The following is a 19,076-nucleotide window of genomic DNA, read 5'->3' on the forward strand; positions in this document are numbered from 1 at the left end:
GTATCATATAGTACAACACACACACACATATATATATATATATATATATATATATATATATATATATATATATATATATATACATGTATATATATATATATATATATATATATATATATATATATATATACATGTATATATATATATATATATATATATATATATACACACGTGTATAAGATGTAAAGACACTAATGCATTACTACCATCCAACAACTCTTAATAGACTTGCCAAAATTATGACGCATCACAAGCTGGTATACCATGACAAGAGCCTATACATGTACATTGTATCTCAAATTTTGGTGAAAATCACTTTTCTGGATTTATTGTCAGATAAGTGATGAAAAAGATGTCCTGTCCAAATCCTAGCTATGCCACCATATCATGTCAAAGGAAAGACAATCCCATTCGTAATAGTGCTTTGCTTTGGCTGCCATGTTCTTTCACTCTCTTGAACGTATGACATTTTTTAGATGCGTGTACATGGATTTGTTGCCCCAAGAGCGATATGTACATGTGTGTGTATGTATGTGTATACATTTTATATATATATATATATATATATATATATATATATATATGGACAGAAAATTTGAAAAGACCCACTCAGAATCATACTCACAATAATACTTGAACATAAATGTGCGAGCAAACTGACATATCCATGTATACACTTTATTCAGCCATGCCCTCAGAAGAAATCGATACCCACATGAATACACCAAGACAATAATTATTCTACATTTCAGAGTTGACTGACTCCTCTTCATACCACAAGTCCAATGTACGGACTATTCTTAGAAATACACCATCAGAAACCTTTTGAACCGTTCTTTGCAGAAAGCAGTCATTTGTCAAGTAAAATGTAATATCTGTAAAAAGCTCATGAATGCATAAATTGCAAGTTATATTGTGGATGCCATAACCCAAATGAAAACAAAAGTAGTTCAAATCAAATCCATAGTTCCAATTTAGTTTGTGGTCTAAGATACCATGGTTAAGCACAAAACATGTTACAATGACATATAAATGTTGATCATTTGACCTCTGATAAGCACACACAATGAATCAAGTTCATTTACACACTCAAATTCAATATTGACCTAAGTCAGGGATGGAGAACCCCAGGGCAGGCCAATTATATCATTACAGTCCCCTACAGATCATCCCGGTCGACTTCTTTTAAGAGACATCTACAGCTGCTTTCACTTGGCACTGATTTCTTGCATTAAGGATTTACTGGCAAGTTGCAGTGTGTCTTTGTTTATGGAGCTTGAAAGAAAATTTCTAGACTTAAAATGTGAATTTAATACTAAAGCACATTTTAAGCATGGAAAAATACTCTGGAATGTCAGATTTTCATCTACAAAAACACCAGAGCAATTTCAGTTTTCAGTCAAACATTTTTGACAGTCATGTACAGGGTGCTACATAAGCAGTTGCCCGATTGCCCGGGGCAAGTGAAAATCAAATTCGGGCAAGTGTTTTTGAACAATGAGAACTAATGCTTGCCCAAATTGGGCAAGCAAAGTATTGGAGCCACCCTTTTTTCACTTATACCCCCTCCCCCCCCCCCCCCAACAAACCCACAAAGTCAACCATACAGAAGCCAAAGATAATGGCTATTTAGTGATGCCAGACACTTTCTATGTCATTTCAGCAACTTTCCAACACTTATCAAATGTGAAGAAGCCCCAGTGCAATGTAAGAGCAACACTTGATTGGACCAAGTTTGTTACTTCATTGTGATTAAACATGCAAATCAATGTGTGCTGATTATTCAAATGATAGTGTTTTATTTAAGAACTTGACTTATAAATGATTTTCTACATTATTTCCGTATATTTTGGACTTTTTCGGGCAAGCAAAATTAATGTTCGGGCAAGTGTTTCGCAGTAAATTTGACAATCCGTTTGCCCGGCCGGGCAAGTGGTTAAAAAAAGTTATGTAGCACCCTGATGTATAATTGAAGGATATAGAATGTGAAGGACCAAAATTGTATGCCTTTACCAATCACATAGCCCTATGGAGCCTGGGAGGTGTCATGCCCAGATGAAAAAGGAGCAGAATAACTCCTCTTCCTGGCCATGATCGCCTGACTTGAACCTTGCCTTGCCTGATCACATGACCATCAAAGACGACTCCTGGAGATAGCTTTGCACAGTGATCACTACAAATATCATTGTCCTTGTAGATTCAAGTCTAAAATGAAACTTTTGTTACCATGACAGCGACTACTGTAAAACCAGAGATTTTCACAAATTTTGTGAGGCACCAAGATTTGAAAAGATAAAATGCACAAGAAAGTTTTTGTCTGGACAATGCAGTGAATGCAGAACAATGCTGTACACCATCATGGTCGGCAGTACACGAAGTTTCATGCCATGAAATATTTCTGGTTTTACAGTACTCTTAACTATCACTGACACAACTTTGGCTTTTTCTTGTGGCAACTGAAGATTAGCTTTACATCATTTTGTCCCATTTGTTTGCAAAATCTGTATGCCCCATGAGCACCAGCCACAATCATGGTATGGGTACAGGATGCTTAGATATACATGTAATGTAAAAGCTTTACAGGATACATCACAATGCTTGGAGTATGGGAATAATGGCAGCCTCCATAATGACTTCAATGTAAGGAAAGAGCGAGTAGAACAGCCGAGTTTGAGTGAAATTTCCTCCCTTGACCTAATGTCAAGTTTCCTCAATTTTGACACCAAAACAGATCTTATCATGTGGGGGATGGGTTCCCAAAGAGCTACCCAGCTTGGAATATTCTCCTTTTACATATGCAATTTGCACAAAGAAACCGGCAGAACAGTTAGTGAAACCATTACCTTACAGAGAATCTATACATTACTGGTAGTTTCCCCATTTACACCTCGAAGTTTGCACTTTGGGCCAGCAAATATCTTAATATCCGGTAGAATGTGATTTTCTTCGGTTAAACCCAACAGGATATCAAATCTCCTGATTTTTATCCATGATTGGCAGAAGGTAGAACACAAAAAAGTCCCAAATTATGTGTATGTCTACTTTGGTCCCAACATGAGTTCTGGACGGACAATCTCATCGAACTTTTCTTCACTAAGATGTCCGAGTGTCACAGCTGCCTTCTTCAGAGTGATGCCCTCCCTGTGGGCATACTTGGCTATCTGAGCTGCTTTGTCGTAACCAATGTGTTGGTTGAGGGCAGTGACCAACATGAGGGATTCCTTTAGATATCTGGAGCAGAGAAAGGGATATGTTTCATTATATTCACAGCAAAATGTCAGGTGAGCATTAGATTGTATCATATACACAGCATGGAACAGTCACAGATACTGTCAATACGAATGTATCACTCCATTCATACACCTTATGTGCAAAAAGCTGATTACAGTCAACCTCACCTAAGTCGAATCTATTGGGACCGGCGAAAACACTTCGACTTACGCGAAATTCGACTTCCGCGGAAGTCGAATTTTTCTTCGACTTGTATTTCCAGACGAATTTTCATAATGCAGTGTCTTATGTTTTTAGTGGCCGTGAAATTACAGTAGACGGTAGTATTATGTTGTAATTAGTATTTTTGTTTTGTTTACGTTTTAAAAAAGAATTGTGGAGCTCAATTATTGGACTGTGATAATCGAAATGCATTGCACGTAATTTCTGCAAAAGATCGCGAAACGAACGCGGGAGTTCGGGGTGCCGTTATTTGTTCGGGGATGTTTTTACTTCGGTAAGAATTTGAATTAGATATATATTTTTTTTTTTTCAATGAACTTTTCCGCAAAATGCGTCATGATCTGGTCGTGATTTGCTTTTGAAAATGTCTTTACCGTCTCGACACAGCGCTTGACCTTCGCCAGACGTGCGCGATGTTCGCAAAATCTTCGTGAAACATCGAACAGACCCCGAAGCTTCTTCGGAGAATGTCTCCTGCATGTTTCCCGATATTCTCCGATAAATTTTTATAATGCAGTGTCTTTTTATGTCTTTATTGGCAGTTGAAATACAGAAGACGGTATAGCAATACGTATAGTATTTAGTGTTTTTTGTTTGGTTTTGAGTTTTAAAAAATCGAGAAACTTAAGTTATTGGACTGTAATAATCGAAATGCGTTTCATGTACGTCAAAGGGATCATTCGACATTTATTTTAGCATCTTCCCTAGCTGAATGTTATTGCTATTTATTTTTGAACGTAAAAGCAAACATCCGGTATTTATTTTATCATCGTACGGAGTTGAATACTATTGTTATTCATTTCCGAACGTCAAAGCAAACATCAAACGTTAATTTCCGCTGCACCATCGAACGCATCATTTCGAAATTTAAAAGCAAACTTCCGACAGTTATTTTAGCATCGTATGGAGCAGAATATTACTGTTCTTCACTTCCGGACGTAAAATCAATCATCTGACATTTATTTCAGCATCTTCCGGAGTCGAATGTATGTAATTGCTATTTACTTTCGAAAGTAAAAACAAGCATCCGACATCTATTCTATTTAATCATGGTACAAATACGGTATTGAATATTATTGTTATTCATCTCCGGACGTATAAGTGACTATTCGACATTCATTTTAGCATCTTCCGGAGCTGAATGTTATTGCTATATATTTTCGAACATAAAAGCAAACATCCGGCATTTATTTTATCATCGTACGGAGTTGAATACTATTGTTATTCATTTCCGAACGTCAAAGCAAACATCAAACGTTAATTTCACCATCGAACGCTTCTAAATGTTACTGTTATTCATTTCAAAATTTGAAAGCAAACATCCGACAGTTATTTTAGCATCGTATGGAGCAGAATATTACTGCTATTCATTTCCGAACGTAAAAGCAATCATCTGACATTTATTTCAGCGTCTTCCGGAGCCGAATGTTATTGCTACATTTACTTTCGAAATTAAAAACAAGCATCCGACATTTATTAAATCATGGTACAAATACGGAGTTGAATATTATTGTTATTCATCTCCGAATGTCAAAGTGACCATTCGACATTTACTTTTATGGAATAGCATCTTCCTGAGCTGAATGTTATTGTTATTTTCTTTCGAACGTAAAAGCAAACATCCGGCAGTAATTTTATCATCGTACGGACTTGAATATTATTATTATTTATTTCCGATCGTCAAAGCAAACATTCGACATTCATTTCAGCATCTTCCGGAGCCGATTGTTATCCTTATTCATTTCCAAACGCAAAATCCAATATCTGACATTAATTTCAGCATCGTACGGAGCTTACCGTTATTCATTTCCAAAAGTATGAGCAAAGATCCGACATTCATTTTAGTATCATACGGAGTCGAATATTACCGTTATTCATTTCCAAAATTAAAAGCAAACATCTGACATTTATTTTAGCTTCTTACGGAGCCGATTGTTACCGCTGTTCATTTCCATAAGTAATGGCAAACATCCCACTTTTTTCGCGGGCCACCAAAATCTTCATTTCTGAAATTTTGGTTTTTATGTTCTTCTCAGCTGGACATCAAGGATACAAGGGATATTAGGGTTAACTTGTATTCGACCCTTGGGAGTATTTTATTACAAAAGTAGTGGTTTTTTTTTTCCTTTGCTTATTTATTGAAGAATGAAAGAATGCTTCACTCAATGTTTGAATGACGTGCGGGAAAAAAAAAAACTTCGACTTGTGCGATGAAAATTACATGTATTTACACAAATCTGGACTCGAAATTATCTTCGACATAGGCGAAATTCGACTTGTAAAACTTCGACTTGTGCAAGATTATTTTAAAGAAATAAGTAAAGAGAAAATCGGGACTTTTCTGGAGCTTCGACTTGGCCGAGTTTTCGACTTATGCGAGGTTGACTGTATTTTTCTTCTCTTCCATCTGCTTTCTCTCTCCCCCTAAATACAATTAAACCTTTCTCTACAAGTAAACATGAAGGTTACATTCACTGTCATTGGGACACTCTGGGTCACTGTTATCATATTTACAGTGCACTCCCGTTATAATGAACACAGTTATAATGAAATTCTGGTTACAATGAAGTAAAATTTAGGGCCACAACATTATCAACTATGTATTTCTGTTGTTTATTCATTCAGTTACGATGAAATTTCGATATTACAGAAGAAAATTGCCAGTCCTTGCTAGAACTTTGTATAACGGGAGTCCACTGTACTACTATCATCCTATGATAAAGGATCAAAGTGCTGCTACCAAGACTCACTCCAGCAATCTCACCTTTATCATATATTTGATTTCAGAGACATGTTTCCTCTTTCTTAGAAGGACCTTGTCAACCCCATACCATTTGACCTTCACATATTATGATCTCTTGTAAGGTCTCAATGATACCTGTTGCATTCAACATCTCTACACCTCAAAATGATTCCAAAATAAAGGTAGCATGTATCTCAAGATTCTTAAAGAGTCAGTTTGACTGTTTACATCTCTTGGTCCAATTTTTACACGAATGAATCTCACTTAGTTTTTCTCACAAGAAAACAACAACATTGGTAACAAATACAACAGATGATTTGAAGCCAGTCAAGACTGGGTTTCCCACCTGCTAATGGTGTCCCTGTTAGCCTGGATGCCATCCACACAGTTCTTGGTGAACGACGTGCAGGCATCACCAAGAAGTCTGACAGATCTCAAGACATTAGCAACCATCATGGGCTTGAAGACATTGAGTTCAAAGTGACCATTACTGCCTCCAACAGTCACTGCTGTGTGGTTCCCCATCACCTGGGCTGCTACCATGGTGATAGCTTCACACTGGGTAGGGTTCACTTTGCCTACATTTGGAAGAAAATGGGTTAACAAACATTACCAACACATGAAGCTTTCCAAGGAACATTGGAGAGAACTATTCCATGATATATATTTGTGGTTACAGAATAAATATCCCTTGTAATGTTCCTTTTCTTTTGAGAAACACAACTGTTTGGTATACATGTGCAATATAACCTAGAAATCACTATATTCATATATTGAGGACATAGAAAAAAAGGAAATAATGTTACACCAACAATTCCATTTCAAAAACATTCTTCACAGTTTTGGTTTTCAACAAAATCTATTTTGAGATTATAGAGTAGCATTAAAGACAATTAGCCCAAGCCCAACGTTCAGCATATCTTTAAATTAAACATTTTCTCTGTGAGTAGTTCTATACAAGACTTTCTGAAGATGGGCAGTCAACTCAGATGCTTGCTAAGTTATCTGCAGAACTCATAAATGAAAGAATACTAACAGTCCATATGGTGTCCCACAACTTTCACTCAACAATCTTACCATACAAGAATCAACCATCAGCCTATTCTTGTTATTTTTGTAAGTGAAGAGCATTCTACAGACTGTTGTAGGAGTACCTACACATTATTCTTTGATAGTGCCAGATCTAGATATGGCCAGGCTACTGCAATTGCATACATTTCTAAATTGTGAAACAGCTAAAGACACCAACATGTTCTTAAAAAATGGCTCCGTGACAGATTTTTCACAGATCAAAGGCTGAAGTATCTTTCTTCAAAGAAATTAAGCATGGAAAAGACTTACCTGGCATAATACTGCTCCCTGGTTCATTTTCTGGAAGGATCAATTCCCCAAGGCCACACCTTGGACCTGACCCTAGGAATCGAATGTCATTGGCAATCTTCATCAAACTGCAGGCAAGCACGTTGAGGGTGCCATGCACTTCAACCAGAGCATCGTGTGACGCCAGAGCCTCAAACTTATTAGGAGCTGTGGTAAAGGGGAGTCCTGTTTGGGTTGTATAAACAAAGAAATTACAATATCAATAACTGAATATGTAGATTCCATCATAATTTTGGCAGTATGTCCAAAGATTTTAATTTAACGTCACCATGACTACATAAAAGTGTGAGCACTTTGCTCTACAAAGTGTACATCTCAGCTTGAAGATATCAACCTTGGTCTCTCTGACAATCATCATCTGTCATTTTGTTCTTCATTTCATTCTTCCCTTTTTCTTTTTGAATGCTTCAAAGGACCATAGTCTAGTTCACTGTTTAAACAAGAGTCTATTCCAGTCCAGAAACTTCTCACCTGTGTAAGTGGCAACAGTCGTTGCAACCTTCTCTGCAAAGCCTATCCTTGTATTCAGCCCCGTGCCGACAGCTGTTCCACCTAGACACAGAAGAAGAAAAAAAGTTTGGAAAAATCCATTTATTAATCATACAGACACTTTGCCATAAATCATTTCATCTCCCTGTAACAATGACAAAATTATGCACACAGTGTATTGACCTTGTACTGCAGTCATTAAACTTTTGATCAAATAGAAGGCATAAAATTAATGCAACTCCTTAACCTTATCAGTAATCTGATAAGCTCTGGTATTGTGATATCTGAAGTGGTTTCATATTTCCAACATGCTTCATTCATTATTCCCATAGAAAAAACAATCATCATGCTATGAAGGACCATTATCTACATCTTTTACAAGAAGAAAAGTTCATGACGAGAAGTTATAAACTTTGTGATAACATTGAAACATGTTTTCAGTTTGACTGTTACCATTATCACAGTGAACAACAGGTATGGTACTTAAAAATCCATTTTGAACCCTATGCAAACTATGCAGATAAACAATCACTGATATGCATCATTGTCTCTGTTAAAAATTGATGAGTCAAGACTTTTTTTTTACTCATACACAACATATCATGAGAATTACAGTCAAAGTATAGTTTGGGTGAAAAAAATAGTTGTAAAAGGACTTTTCATTTATACCTGTAATAATGTCAATTAATAATTGATGTACCAAGCATACGCAGAAGATAAAGAACAGGAAATTGCTCTGTAACAAAATGACTGTATTTAGAGCATGTCTCTGCTTAGGCAAGGCTATACAATGATGCTGGCCTGATGGGCTAGTGCTAGCACAAGGAGACCTCTAACTGGCCTAACCTTCATAGACATGTGGATTGAGTGAATGCAGCAATATTAGAAGAACACATCAGTGAAAGTTTGAGGAAAATCGGACAATCCGTTCAAAAGTTATTAATCTTTGGCATTTCTGCTCAGTCACTGCTTAATGAAAAGACTACTACAGCTTATGATGTCACATGTGTAGAACGGTATAAAGAAAATATAAACAAAATTCAAAATATTTTCACTTTTCTTGCATAATAAAAGAACATGTGACTTGCCTCTTTGAAGTAACTACACTTTCAATCAAACTATGCAGACAAAATCTTTGATGGGTAAAGCAACAACACAAATGTTACATTAATTTTGCACACAAAGCTTTTGAAATTGAAAGTAAATATAAAGATGAAATGACAATAAGAAGTGTACACACACCAAAGTGAAGTAGAGAAATTCTGCATTTCCTTTCCTGGTATTTTAATCTCATATATAGCAATTCCGAAAAAGAAAACAAAATAAAACAAAAAACTTCGAACTTAATTTTCTTTTATAGCAGTACTTTCAACTCACCAAGATAGTTAGTGCACTTTGGCATAGCAGAAGCTGCAGCACACCCAGATACTTATTGGTTCTCTGTTTTGTTTACAAAAGGTAAATCTATGCATGTAGGGATGGTTATATAGGTTGAATCAAGAAGTGAAGAATTGTACCTACCAGCTGCTAGCTCATAGAGGCGTGGAAGGGAGGAAGTCACCCTCTGAATGCCATTCTCTACTTGTGTTCTGTAGCCACTGAATTCTTGACCAAGGGTCATTGGAGTCGCATCCTGGTGGAGCGGTCACAAGAACAAAGATTTGGGGTTAGTAGAGAGACATATGGTAAAAACTCTGTCTCAGCCAAATAGCTAGACAATTGTTTGTATTGCCAACTACACTTCGTTCAATTCATAGTTACATAATCATACTTCAACTTTGTATCATAAAGCATTGCAGAGAATGATACGTCAGTATTCTGCTTAACCCCCTGAAGACCGACTGATTTTGCTACAACATGCATTTCCCATAGGCACATGCCCGAGTATACTCGGGACTCGTCCTCAACGGGTTAAGATCTGCCAGTCATAGTTTTTGTTACATCTTCATAGACACCTAATACCAGAAATCATATAACTTTACAAATGCATTAAGTGTATTCATGAGATATGGCAAGGAAAATGAAAATAGTGATTTATATACTGGAAATTTTTGCAGTGTGGAAATTTTCACGCATTTTTGTGAAACCAAAAACTTGCGGAAAATAAAAGAATGTGAATATTTTTGCATGCCATGTGTTCCAGGTTCCACAAAATTAAATACACACAAACTTCATCTTACCCGTCCAAGCACGAAAAATTACTAGCGCGAAAATATCCACTTTTACAGTACTGGTAATGTCTTTGTGCTTGTATATGTGCGCACATACGACTTTCTGTGGAAAGGCATATGAGCATCTATGCATATTTCACTGAACCCAGTGTGCTGTTTGTTTGCAGTGTAGTGTTCATGTCAGAAAAATCTGCCTGTCTCATTAGGATAACAGTAAATGTGCAATAATATACAAATGATGCACAGGATAGAGTGCGTTAGTGTAGGCGTATAGTGCACTTGAGGGTATTTACAATTGTGAAACATGCACGAGGCGAAGCCGAGTGCATGTTGCACTACATTGTAAATACCCGAGAGTGAGCTACGCCTCCACTAACGCCACGAAATAATCCTGTGCATCATTTGTTTTATAAAATGGGTCGAAAATTCAAAAACTAACAGCATTTTTCAGCATTTTTCACGTACCTTCGTGGGTCAAGACGTCCGAAGATGTTCGTCCCAAACATTTACGCACGTCGCACTCGGAAATCCCGCACATACAGTATAAGTATGATGGGGGGTTGGGTTTCCGGACACTTAATTTCCCGCATGAAAACTTACTTATTTTACATAGAATATGCACCCTTTACCTTAAAGACTTGATATAGACTCCTCATATAGGCCTACTAGACAACATACTCTGAAAACGGCGTGAGAATTAACCTGCTAAATCGTTGGATTTGCCCTTCAAAGTGACTCCATGTACGCGTCCGGTCCCACAACGCTTGGTCTACTGTACACTGTATGTATGATACGTACGCCACACATCGTTTATGCACAAGGGAAGAAAGGCCGGCCGGCCGGCCGGCAGTCCGAACTAGAAGTTGTTTACAGGATTGACAGCGCGTATGCATGCAATTCAAAGGAGCCGCCGCGCGCACAGATGATCGGCAATAGGATTTAATACGCAGTGCAATGGGACTGAGTAACCAAAGCACACGTCACTAATTTCAGCGCTTCCTATTGGCTACATTCTTGAACCTATTTATAACAGTAAAGATTAAACCAAACAGAACTCCTGACTCACCTGAGTGTGTGTTCTGCCAATTTTAATGACATCTTTGAACTCCTCCTCCTTGTTCCTGAGGGCGCTGTGCAGTAATTTGAGGCCAGGTATCAGTCTCTGCTCAATTTCAAGGGCCACAGCTATGTGCATTGCAGTTGGGAAGGTGTCATTGGAACTCTGAAACAAATGAAATCAATGAAAAACAGGTGCATATTGTGCCCAAATTTGCAATGTCGAAAATCCACGAGTCATTCCACAGAGGTAGAGAAACCTTACATTTTAGTACTGAATCAAACGAAGTAGATCTATGACTTTGTGGAAAATATGAGAGGCATTTTTAGCAACTTGAATGTCTGCAAGTTATCCATGTCATATGGGCATCACAGACAAGCTGCTTTTGTCATTTTTCTTTGCATAGTACTCCTCATGATTAACTGAAACATTTCTCCTTGATTCTGTTCAAAGTTCTACATATTCTATTCTCAAACACCTTTCAAGCAGAAAAGCACTGCTTCTCACAAAGTCCAGCAAATGTTTAGTCTTCTGTGAAAAATAATTCATTGTTCAGACTTTGGAATTAGACACAGCACAGTTAAGTGGTCAATTAGGTTACTGGGGCCTGATAGAATATCATACCAGATAACTAATGCAACATTTATGACTTCTTCATAATCTGTCTGGATCAGTTCAGATTTGTACAAAATAACACTACTTTCATTCTTGGAGGAAGGTTTCTTCTTCCTCTTCCTCCTCCTCCTCCTCCTCCCCAATTTTGTCCAAACGTGTGTGTTTTGGTGTCATGAATTCAAGAGCCTAGCATCCTCCATACCTGACTCTTGTTGACGTCATCATTGGGATGTACAGGTGTCTTACTACCAAGCTGTCCTCCCATCAGCTGGATGGCACGATTACTAATCACCTCATTAACATTCATGTTAGTCTGTGTCCCAGACCCTGTCTGCCAGATCACGAGCGGGAAGTGCTCATTCAGATTGCCTGCAATAACCTGCAACATGAATTTTCTGCTGTTGTTAAGTGCAAAAAACACTCTTCCATGTGACATGAACAACAATGAAATGTAGCATGACAATATTTCAATTAAAGGAAAAAAATAGCTGCATGTATACCATACTTGGCAAGTGAGCTTCTTAATTCCCACAGAAATACCACTCTTTCTTCCTCTCTGCCGACTACCAATAAAATGTTCACATTTGCAAAAAGGGACAATGCAGACACTGCAAAAGTAATTGTTTCATCAAATACTTTGTTCTATGTCATGCCAGATATAACCCATTCGTTCTCTCAAAAACATTTTTCTTTTTTACAACCAAGGGGAAGTTTAATTTGAGACAAAAGCAAGGTACACATATCAAAGGCTACTCGCTGCCACGGTGGTTTTAAAATGTACAACATTGTGTGCCTGCATAAGAGGTATAATGTCTGATATATTGAGAGTCATGATATCTGGGTTTATGAAGTGAGTTTGTCATAGATGCCTGTTGAACAAAGCTCAGTACCTCATCAGCAGCCTTGATGATGAAGTTAGCCTTGTCCAAGTCAAGACCAAACTCAGTATTGACTTCTGCTGCACACCTTTTCAAAATTCCAAAGGCTTTGATGATGGGAGTCTGGAAACAAATGGAAAACTTCTTGAAAGCATATCAGCCCATCCTTGTACTCTTGAATTATGTTATCAAAGCAAAATTAATCTTACACATAAAATACAAGAGGGTATCTTTTATACCAAGATTATTTTCACATGATTGATATGAGCAGTTAGCACTTAAATACAGTACATATGGAATCAATGCACATAAATTACAATAAAAGTGGGAGAGAGGAGATACACCCTGTTGTTAAACCCGTTGAGGACAGTTTGATTTTGCTACAACACGCATTTCCCATAGACACTTGCCCGAGTATACTCGGGACTTGTCCTAAACGGGTTAATTCAAACCAATTTGCATGCTGTGCTAAGACAAACAAAAGATGCATAATATCACAGAGTGCCCAGCAATAAGTCATTAAAACAAATCTAGCAGCTTCCAATAACAATCCTTGTTATTGGAAATGGAACTGGCATTTGATAACAGTATACATGTATAAATCCATTATTCTTTCTTTAACTGGATTATGCATGCGAAGCATATGACTCGGCATCTGATTTTGTCAAAAATATACTCAACTCAGTTCAATATCAGGGTTTGTCATTTTTTGTTTGGGTAGCAAAGTCAGAACCTCCCTGAGAACTCTCCAAACAGAGTCAGGAGAGATGCCCATAGATATACGGAGAAAATTGCTGAGTGCAAGGTATATCAAGAGAATTGAAACCACTCCCGACCACCCTTTGCTGGAAGATGTCGGAGACTGTTGGCAATATAGATTTTATGATAACAAAACTTGTTCAAGTAACTCCTTTGGAAACAGGGTAATGCAGTTGAAAGAGGAAGTCTACCTCGATATGCCTGTTGAGCCGGTAACTCCTTTAACTATCCCACTTTGGCATATCCCTAAAGTGAATGTCAGAAATATTGAAGTCAGATAATCCATTTTTTTTAAATCAACTGACTTTAGAAATTACACAAAAGAAGTGGAGTCACTACTTGCATGTATACACGGACGGATCCAGAAGTCAAACAGGCATAGTGGGAGCTGCTTTTTTCGCTCCCTATTACAAATATACTGAATCGAAAAGACTGCAGGATTTCACGTCATCATACAGGTCGGAAATTGCTGCAATTCTTATGGCATTAACCTGGTTGAGACAACTTAGTAATGTGTATACAGGAGTTGTAATTTTTACTGACAGTTTAAGTGCTCTCCGGGCCCTTGAAACATGTAAATTCGAGGATGCTTTTGTGAAAGAAATACACATTCTTTCGATGCACTTGCTGTTCAGGGGTATGATAGTGCATTTTGAATGGATGTCCAGCCACTGTGGCATCACGGGCAATGAGACAGCAGATAAAGCGGCAAAAACAGCCCTACAAGAGAAACATATCGGAATCAATAATGGACTCAATAAGATGGAAGTTAAATGTGTTTTAAGTAGTCATTTTAATAAGAAGTGGCAAAAAAGATGGGAAGAAACACAGTCCCCTTTAAAAGAAGTACAGAAGTATTGTATTTGGAAAATATGAATGCAGATTAAAAAACAGGGAAAAACAAATCCTTATTCATCAAGTCCGTATGGGTAATATTGGACTGAATTATGATAAGTGGAAAGTAAATTTGCATGAAACAGGCAACTGTCCCCATTGCCCGGAAAAGGAAAATTTCAGTCATCTTTTATATGATTGTCCGAAATATTTGATAGAGAGAGCCATGTTGATCGCAGACATTGGAGGCAAAGATCAACGGGATATAAAAAAAGTATTATCCACAGAGAATGTTAACCATTTGAAGGCAGTAATTTTATATGTGAAGAGAACAAGAAGGTTTTCCAAAAGACTTATATAAGTCTTATAGAGTTATTAGGTAATTATCTTTTGAGTTTATGTTTAATTTAGATTTGCACACTGCACAACCCAATGTAAAATTTTGAATTATTTGTAAATTATATGTTTATTTATTGGAAAGTGTGTATATGAAATAATTATTTTTGATGTTTCTATATCGCATTTGGGAGTCTGCTTGTGCACCATATGCGTTGGGCAGAGAGTCCTGAGTGCGGCAAATGAGGGATCTAGGTCTGTGTGCGCGACCGAGAAGCCTGCTCAATGTAACGAGCCGGGCTGATCAGAGTTTGCCATCAACATGCACCAGAACTTATTTGCCCCAACCGTATAATGGCAGACACATAGCACACATAAAAATAATTGTAAAAAGTTTATTTTTTGAAAAATTAATTATATGTATTGTAAAGTAATGATATTATGAAGACAAAGGTGCAAATATTCATATCTGAATGACGTGCCTCAAATACAAAAACAACAACAAAACAACAACAATCTATTTCAGGTGGCCAATTTTTCTTATCACTGGCTAACGTGAACAAACCAGTCATCATGACTGACCGCAGCTGATTAACATTGCACAACTGGCACCATAATGTTGCACATTTTTGTGCTCAGTCATGTTTGCAGTTACATAAAGAAATTCAAAAGCCCATTTACTGGAGGTGAATGTGATTGCCATCAAAACAGTGCCAGTCAGGGCCAGCTCTATGCGAGCAGACCGAGCAGCACAAACAGACAAGAGACAGCTTTTTCAATCCCCCTCGAGGAGTGCCCCAAATTTTCCCCCACAGTATAAACAGTGGAAAAATGTCTTCCTCACCGGCATCTTCTCCATGTCACCACCGATGTCAAAGTTGATAAGTGAGCGTGCTGTCATGGCTCCATAGAGCTTGTCTGCTGGAACCTCAATCTCACCAAAGGTGTCTCTCTCCACTCTGTATTGGGCCTGAGCGAAAAAAATAATATAACAGGATGCATTTATGAAGTAATGAAGACATACAATGTATCATCGTTCCCACACGTTGCATATAATCTTCGTTTTCGGTAAGTTGTGAATTGTGTACGTCAATATCGACAACATAGACATGAAGTCTAATTAATGAAGATTGTCTGTAATGAGTTTGAGGTGACAAAAATGATGTCAAGTACCGGTATCAAAACTTGACGTGATTGAAATGTTTGCTTTGTGTTCGCTTTGTTGTTGTGCACCATCCTGGTACGGCCCCGTCGCGTTTTTACAGTGACTGGGCTGTGTATAGTTATCTTGGAGAGTTGTCTACCCAGTGGCACTTTAGGCTTGGATCCCTTATTCCCATACTACTAGTATGGTAACTCACATCAACTACACATCGACTACCCTTTTTTAAACCGACCACTAGTTTTGGTGCACAGAACACTTCGTACGCACTGCACACGCGTGCAGAGCACATAAAAATGTATTGGCTTTGACTGTCGATTCGAAACGAACCGTAATGTAATGTCAATGCATATTTCTAAAAAGCTTCGTACAACACGATGTTCCATACAACTCGGTTTGTGTGCATTGTCAATACAAAAATAGCGGTCGACCTAAAAAAGGAGCGGTACCGCGGGGAGCTGAAAAGAGGGCACTCACATTCGACGGCGATATTTTTACACTGAAACTTCAAATTGAAAAGGGAACAACAGCTAGCATTTGACTGGATTTTCTCAATCACAAAGGTCAAGTTTTTACGTGAATATTAGTGTTAAAAATATTTGTATCAGGCAAATGAAAATTGGGCGGTCGATGAGTAGTAGGACCAACCCTGCAGCTACATGTACATTTGTACTAGCGCATCTTGTCTGGTTCCATTGGTTTGTTGTGCCTACTACTTGCAGCTAGGAGCTGCAGCTCCCCCCCCCCCCCCCCCCCCACAAAAACACACACACACACACACACAAACTTAACTGGCTCCTCAAAAATAAAAGGTAAAAAATCAGGAAAAAAAGAGAAAAATCACAACACTCATGAATTTCCAAAGATCCCGCCCTGAGACTAGACCTTGACACCCCCCCCCCCCCCCCCCAGTCCCTCAGCCCTCCGGCCCACACTGAAAAATGTCCGCGGACCCTGGCTTGTCATCACGAGTCGACTTCTCGTCTCACTCTGCACTGATCTGCATGCCTTATACATAACAATTTGCCATCATACAGGCCTCCTCTGCAAGGTGATTTACCAAGTTGGCCAGCTATTGTATTGTGCGTGTATCCAATTGGACAGATGCTCTTCCTTTTTAGTGAAAAAAGTAGTGATCAGTGATATACTATAGCCAGTGCCTACCTGTAAAAAATAAAAGTGAAAAACAAAACAAAGCAAAAATAATAGTAAGCAGTAGAGCCATGTCCATGGTAAACCATGAAACCATACAGTCATTAGGCACAATGCTGGTACCTGTGGAAGACATTATCATTCATTTAATCCACTTGACAGTTTACACTCACCCGGAGTCATTGATACTGTAGCATGTTCTTATTGTGGCCTATGTCTTAGCCACAGTCTATGTTATATTTAAAGGCCCCGTCACACTACAGCAAATGCCCAATGAATGCCAAGCGAAAGCCCAACGAATTCGAAAATGTGAACACAGTTTGCATGTCTGACGTTCTTTGAATTCATTAGCTATTCGTAGGGATTCGCAAAGCTAGATACGCTGGAGATTTTGGACATGTTTAAAAAATAAAATCGGCTCCAGCGTATCTCTGCGAATCCTGACGAATAGCTAATGAACACAAAGAATGCAAAGCATGTTATGAACTATTCTAGTATTACCAACGGATCTTCACATTTTCAAATTTATTGGACATTCGTTGGGCATTCGTTGGGCATTCGCTGTAGTGTGATGGGGCCTTAATGTATGATTATGACGTATGTGCCTGTAAATAATGCGTATTCTGTTATTGAGTAATAATGAGCGCTGCGCTATTTGAGGCGCGCCTCTTTATGCGTTTTCTGAGAGCGTCGCGCTCATTTTTTTAGCATTGTTGTCTTGTTGCTAAGACGTGGGATTCTACCAACGCATTGGTTTGCAGACATTTTTAATAGATGGATACTTACTTACTCACTTACTTACTTACTAGACAATTCACAAGGCAGGAGATGATCATATAATTGCCCGATAAATTTTCACGGAGAGAACTTGACACCGCTTTTCTTCAGAGACACTTCCGTTCGGACTTTGTTGTTACACTCAGTTTCATCGTTACCCGATTTCTTCGATCTGACTGTCAACACCACTCTCATCGTTATCTGGTTTTCTCTGAACTCTCTCATCGCTACGTGGTTTTTCCTGGTTTTTCATCTCTGCGAACTCCTTTTTAATTGTTGCATCGCCACCAGAACTAGACTATACCATCTCCGAGAATTACCTTTTACCTGTTGCGTCGCTACTGTACCGGATCTAGACTCCATATTTATCACCGCGAAATCTCCTAACTGCAGCATCGTTATTCCAAGTTTCTTGCTACCAGGACATTCATTTTATTTCTCACCAGAGACTTCTACCTGATCTCTCCTGGCCCGACTGTTCGCATATAGACCTATTTAATAATATTCTCGATTGTCACGGTAACATTCAATTGCCTTATTCAACATCAACTGCCTTATTTTGGTTATTATTCTGGCATTCATACAGTTCAAAGCAATCTTTCTTGACGAGTGTAGGCCTAACGGTTATATTGAAGTTGTTCATAATCAAAGAGAGTCACAAGAATGTTGTCTATTACTTTAATTAGATTTATTTTGAATCCCAATACAATTGTCAAGTCCTCATTTTTGTCATATATACAAGCAGATATAATTTCAAGTTCAGGTTAAGAAATCCACTGAAGAATTTGTTTTAATGATAAAAGAACATAATCGATCATTTAATTAATTCCTTTGTTTACATTTGTTGATATTTGTGTTGTCCCAACCGATTTCTTATAGTTTTTGGAGGTTATATACGAAAGAAGAATATGTATGAATATATTTGGTAGTTTCAAATCTTCCACAATACTATAGACAATCATTCTAACTTTGTTACCACTCACCATCTTGTGTGTGATCGTATTTATGTACCGACACACGCCAGCTCGAATAAAGCTTGAAGTAAGGACCTTCTTCGTGATTACAGCCGTCATTCACTCAGTCTAGGGTCAATGTCTGCGTCTGATGTCAACAAATCTCGTTTTTCGTCCTTATTGCCTTTCTACGTCCAGGATCGGGATCAGCTTGGCGTAATAAACAAAATTTGACGCTGGACTATCATCGGCGAAAAACACCGGTGCGCGGCTGGCATGAGATTGCAGAGACGCGATCCCACCGTATCGGCAATCCC

At 38.1% G+C, this 19,076-nt stretch overlaps 1 protein-coding gene across 1 annotated transcript; it reads right to left on the reverse strand.

The window, feature by feature from the left end:
- Positions 1-1,666: 1,666 nt before the first annotated feature.
- Positions 1,667-18,977, reverse strand: LOC139718056 (fumarate hydratase, mitochondrial-like). The gene is made up of 10 exons (XM_071629547.1): positions 18,790-18,977; positions 15,560-15,685; positions 12,799-12,909; positions 12,111-12,287; positions 11,303-11,458; positions 9,587-9,698; positions 8,048-8,128; positions 7,538-7,741; positions 6,543-6,774; positions 1,667-3,231 (listed from the first exon to the last, which is right to left on the reverse strand). The coding sequence occupies exons 1-10, from the start codon at positions 18,877-18,879 to the stop codon at positions 3,039-3,041; spliced, it is 1,482 nt and encodes a 493-aa protein (XP_071485648.1). The 5' UTR covers positions 18,880-18,977; the 3' UTR covers positions 1,667-3,038.
- Between the last annotated feature and the right edge of the window lie 99 nt (positions 18,978-19,076).

This window comes from Diadema antillarum, unplaced genomic scaffold (assembly GCF_040938485.1).
Source record: "Diadema antillarum isolate AM-2024a unplaced genomic scaffold, OU_Dant_1.0 scf00000087, whole genome shotgun sequence".
In the NCBI taxonomy this organism is placed as follows: domain Eukaryota; kingdom Metazoa; phylum Echinodermata; class Echinoidea; order Diadematoida; family Diadematidae; genus Diadema; species Diadema antillarum.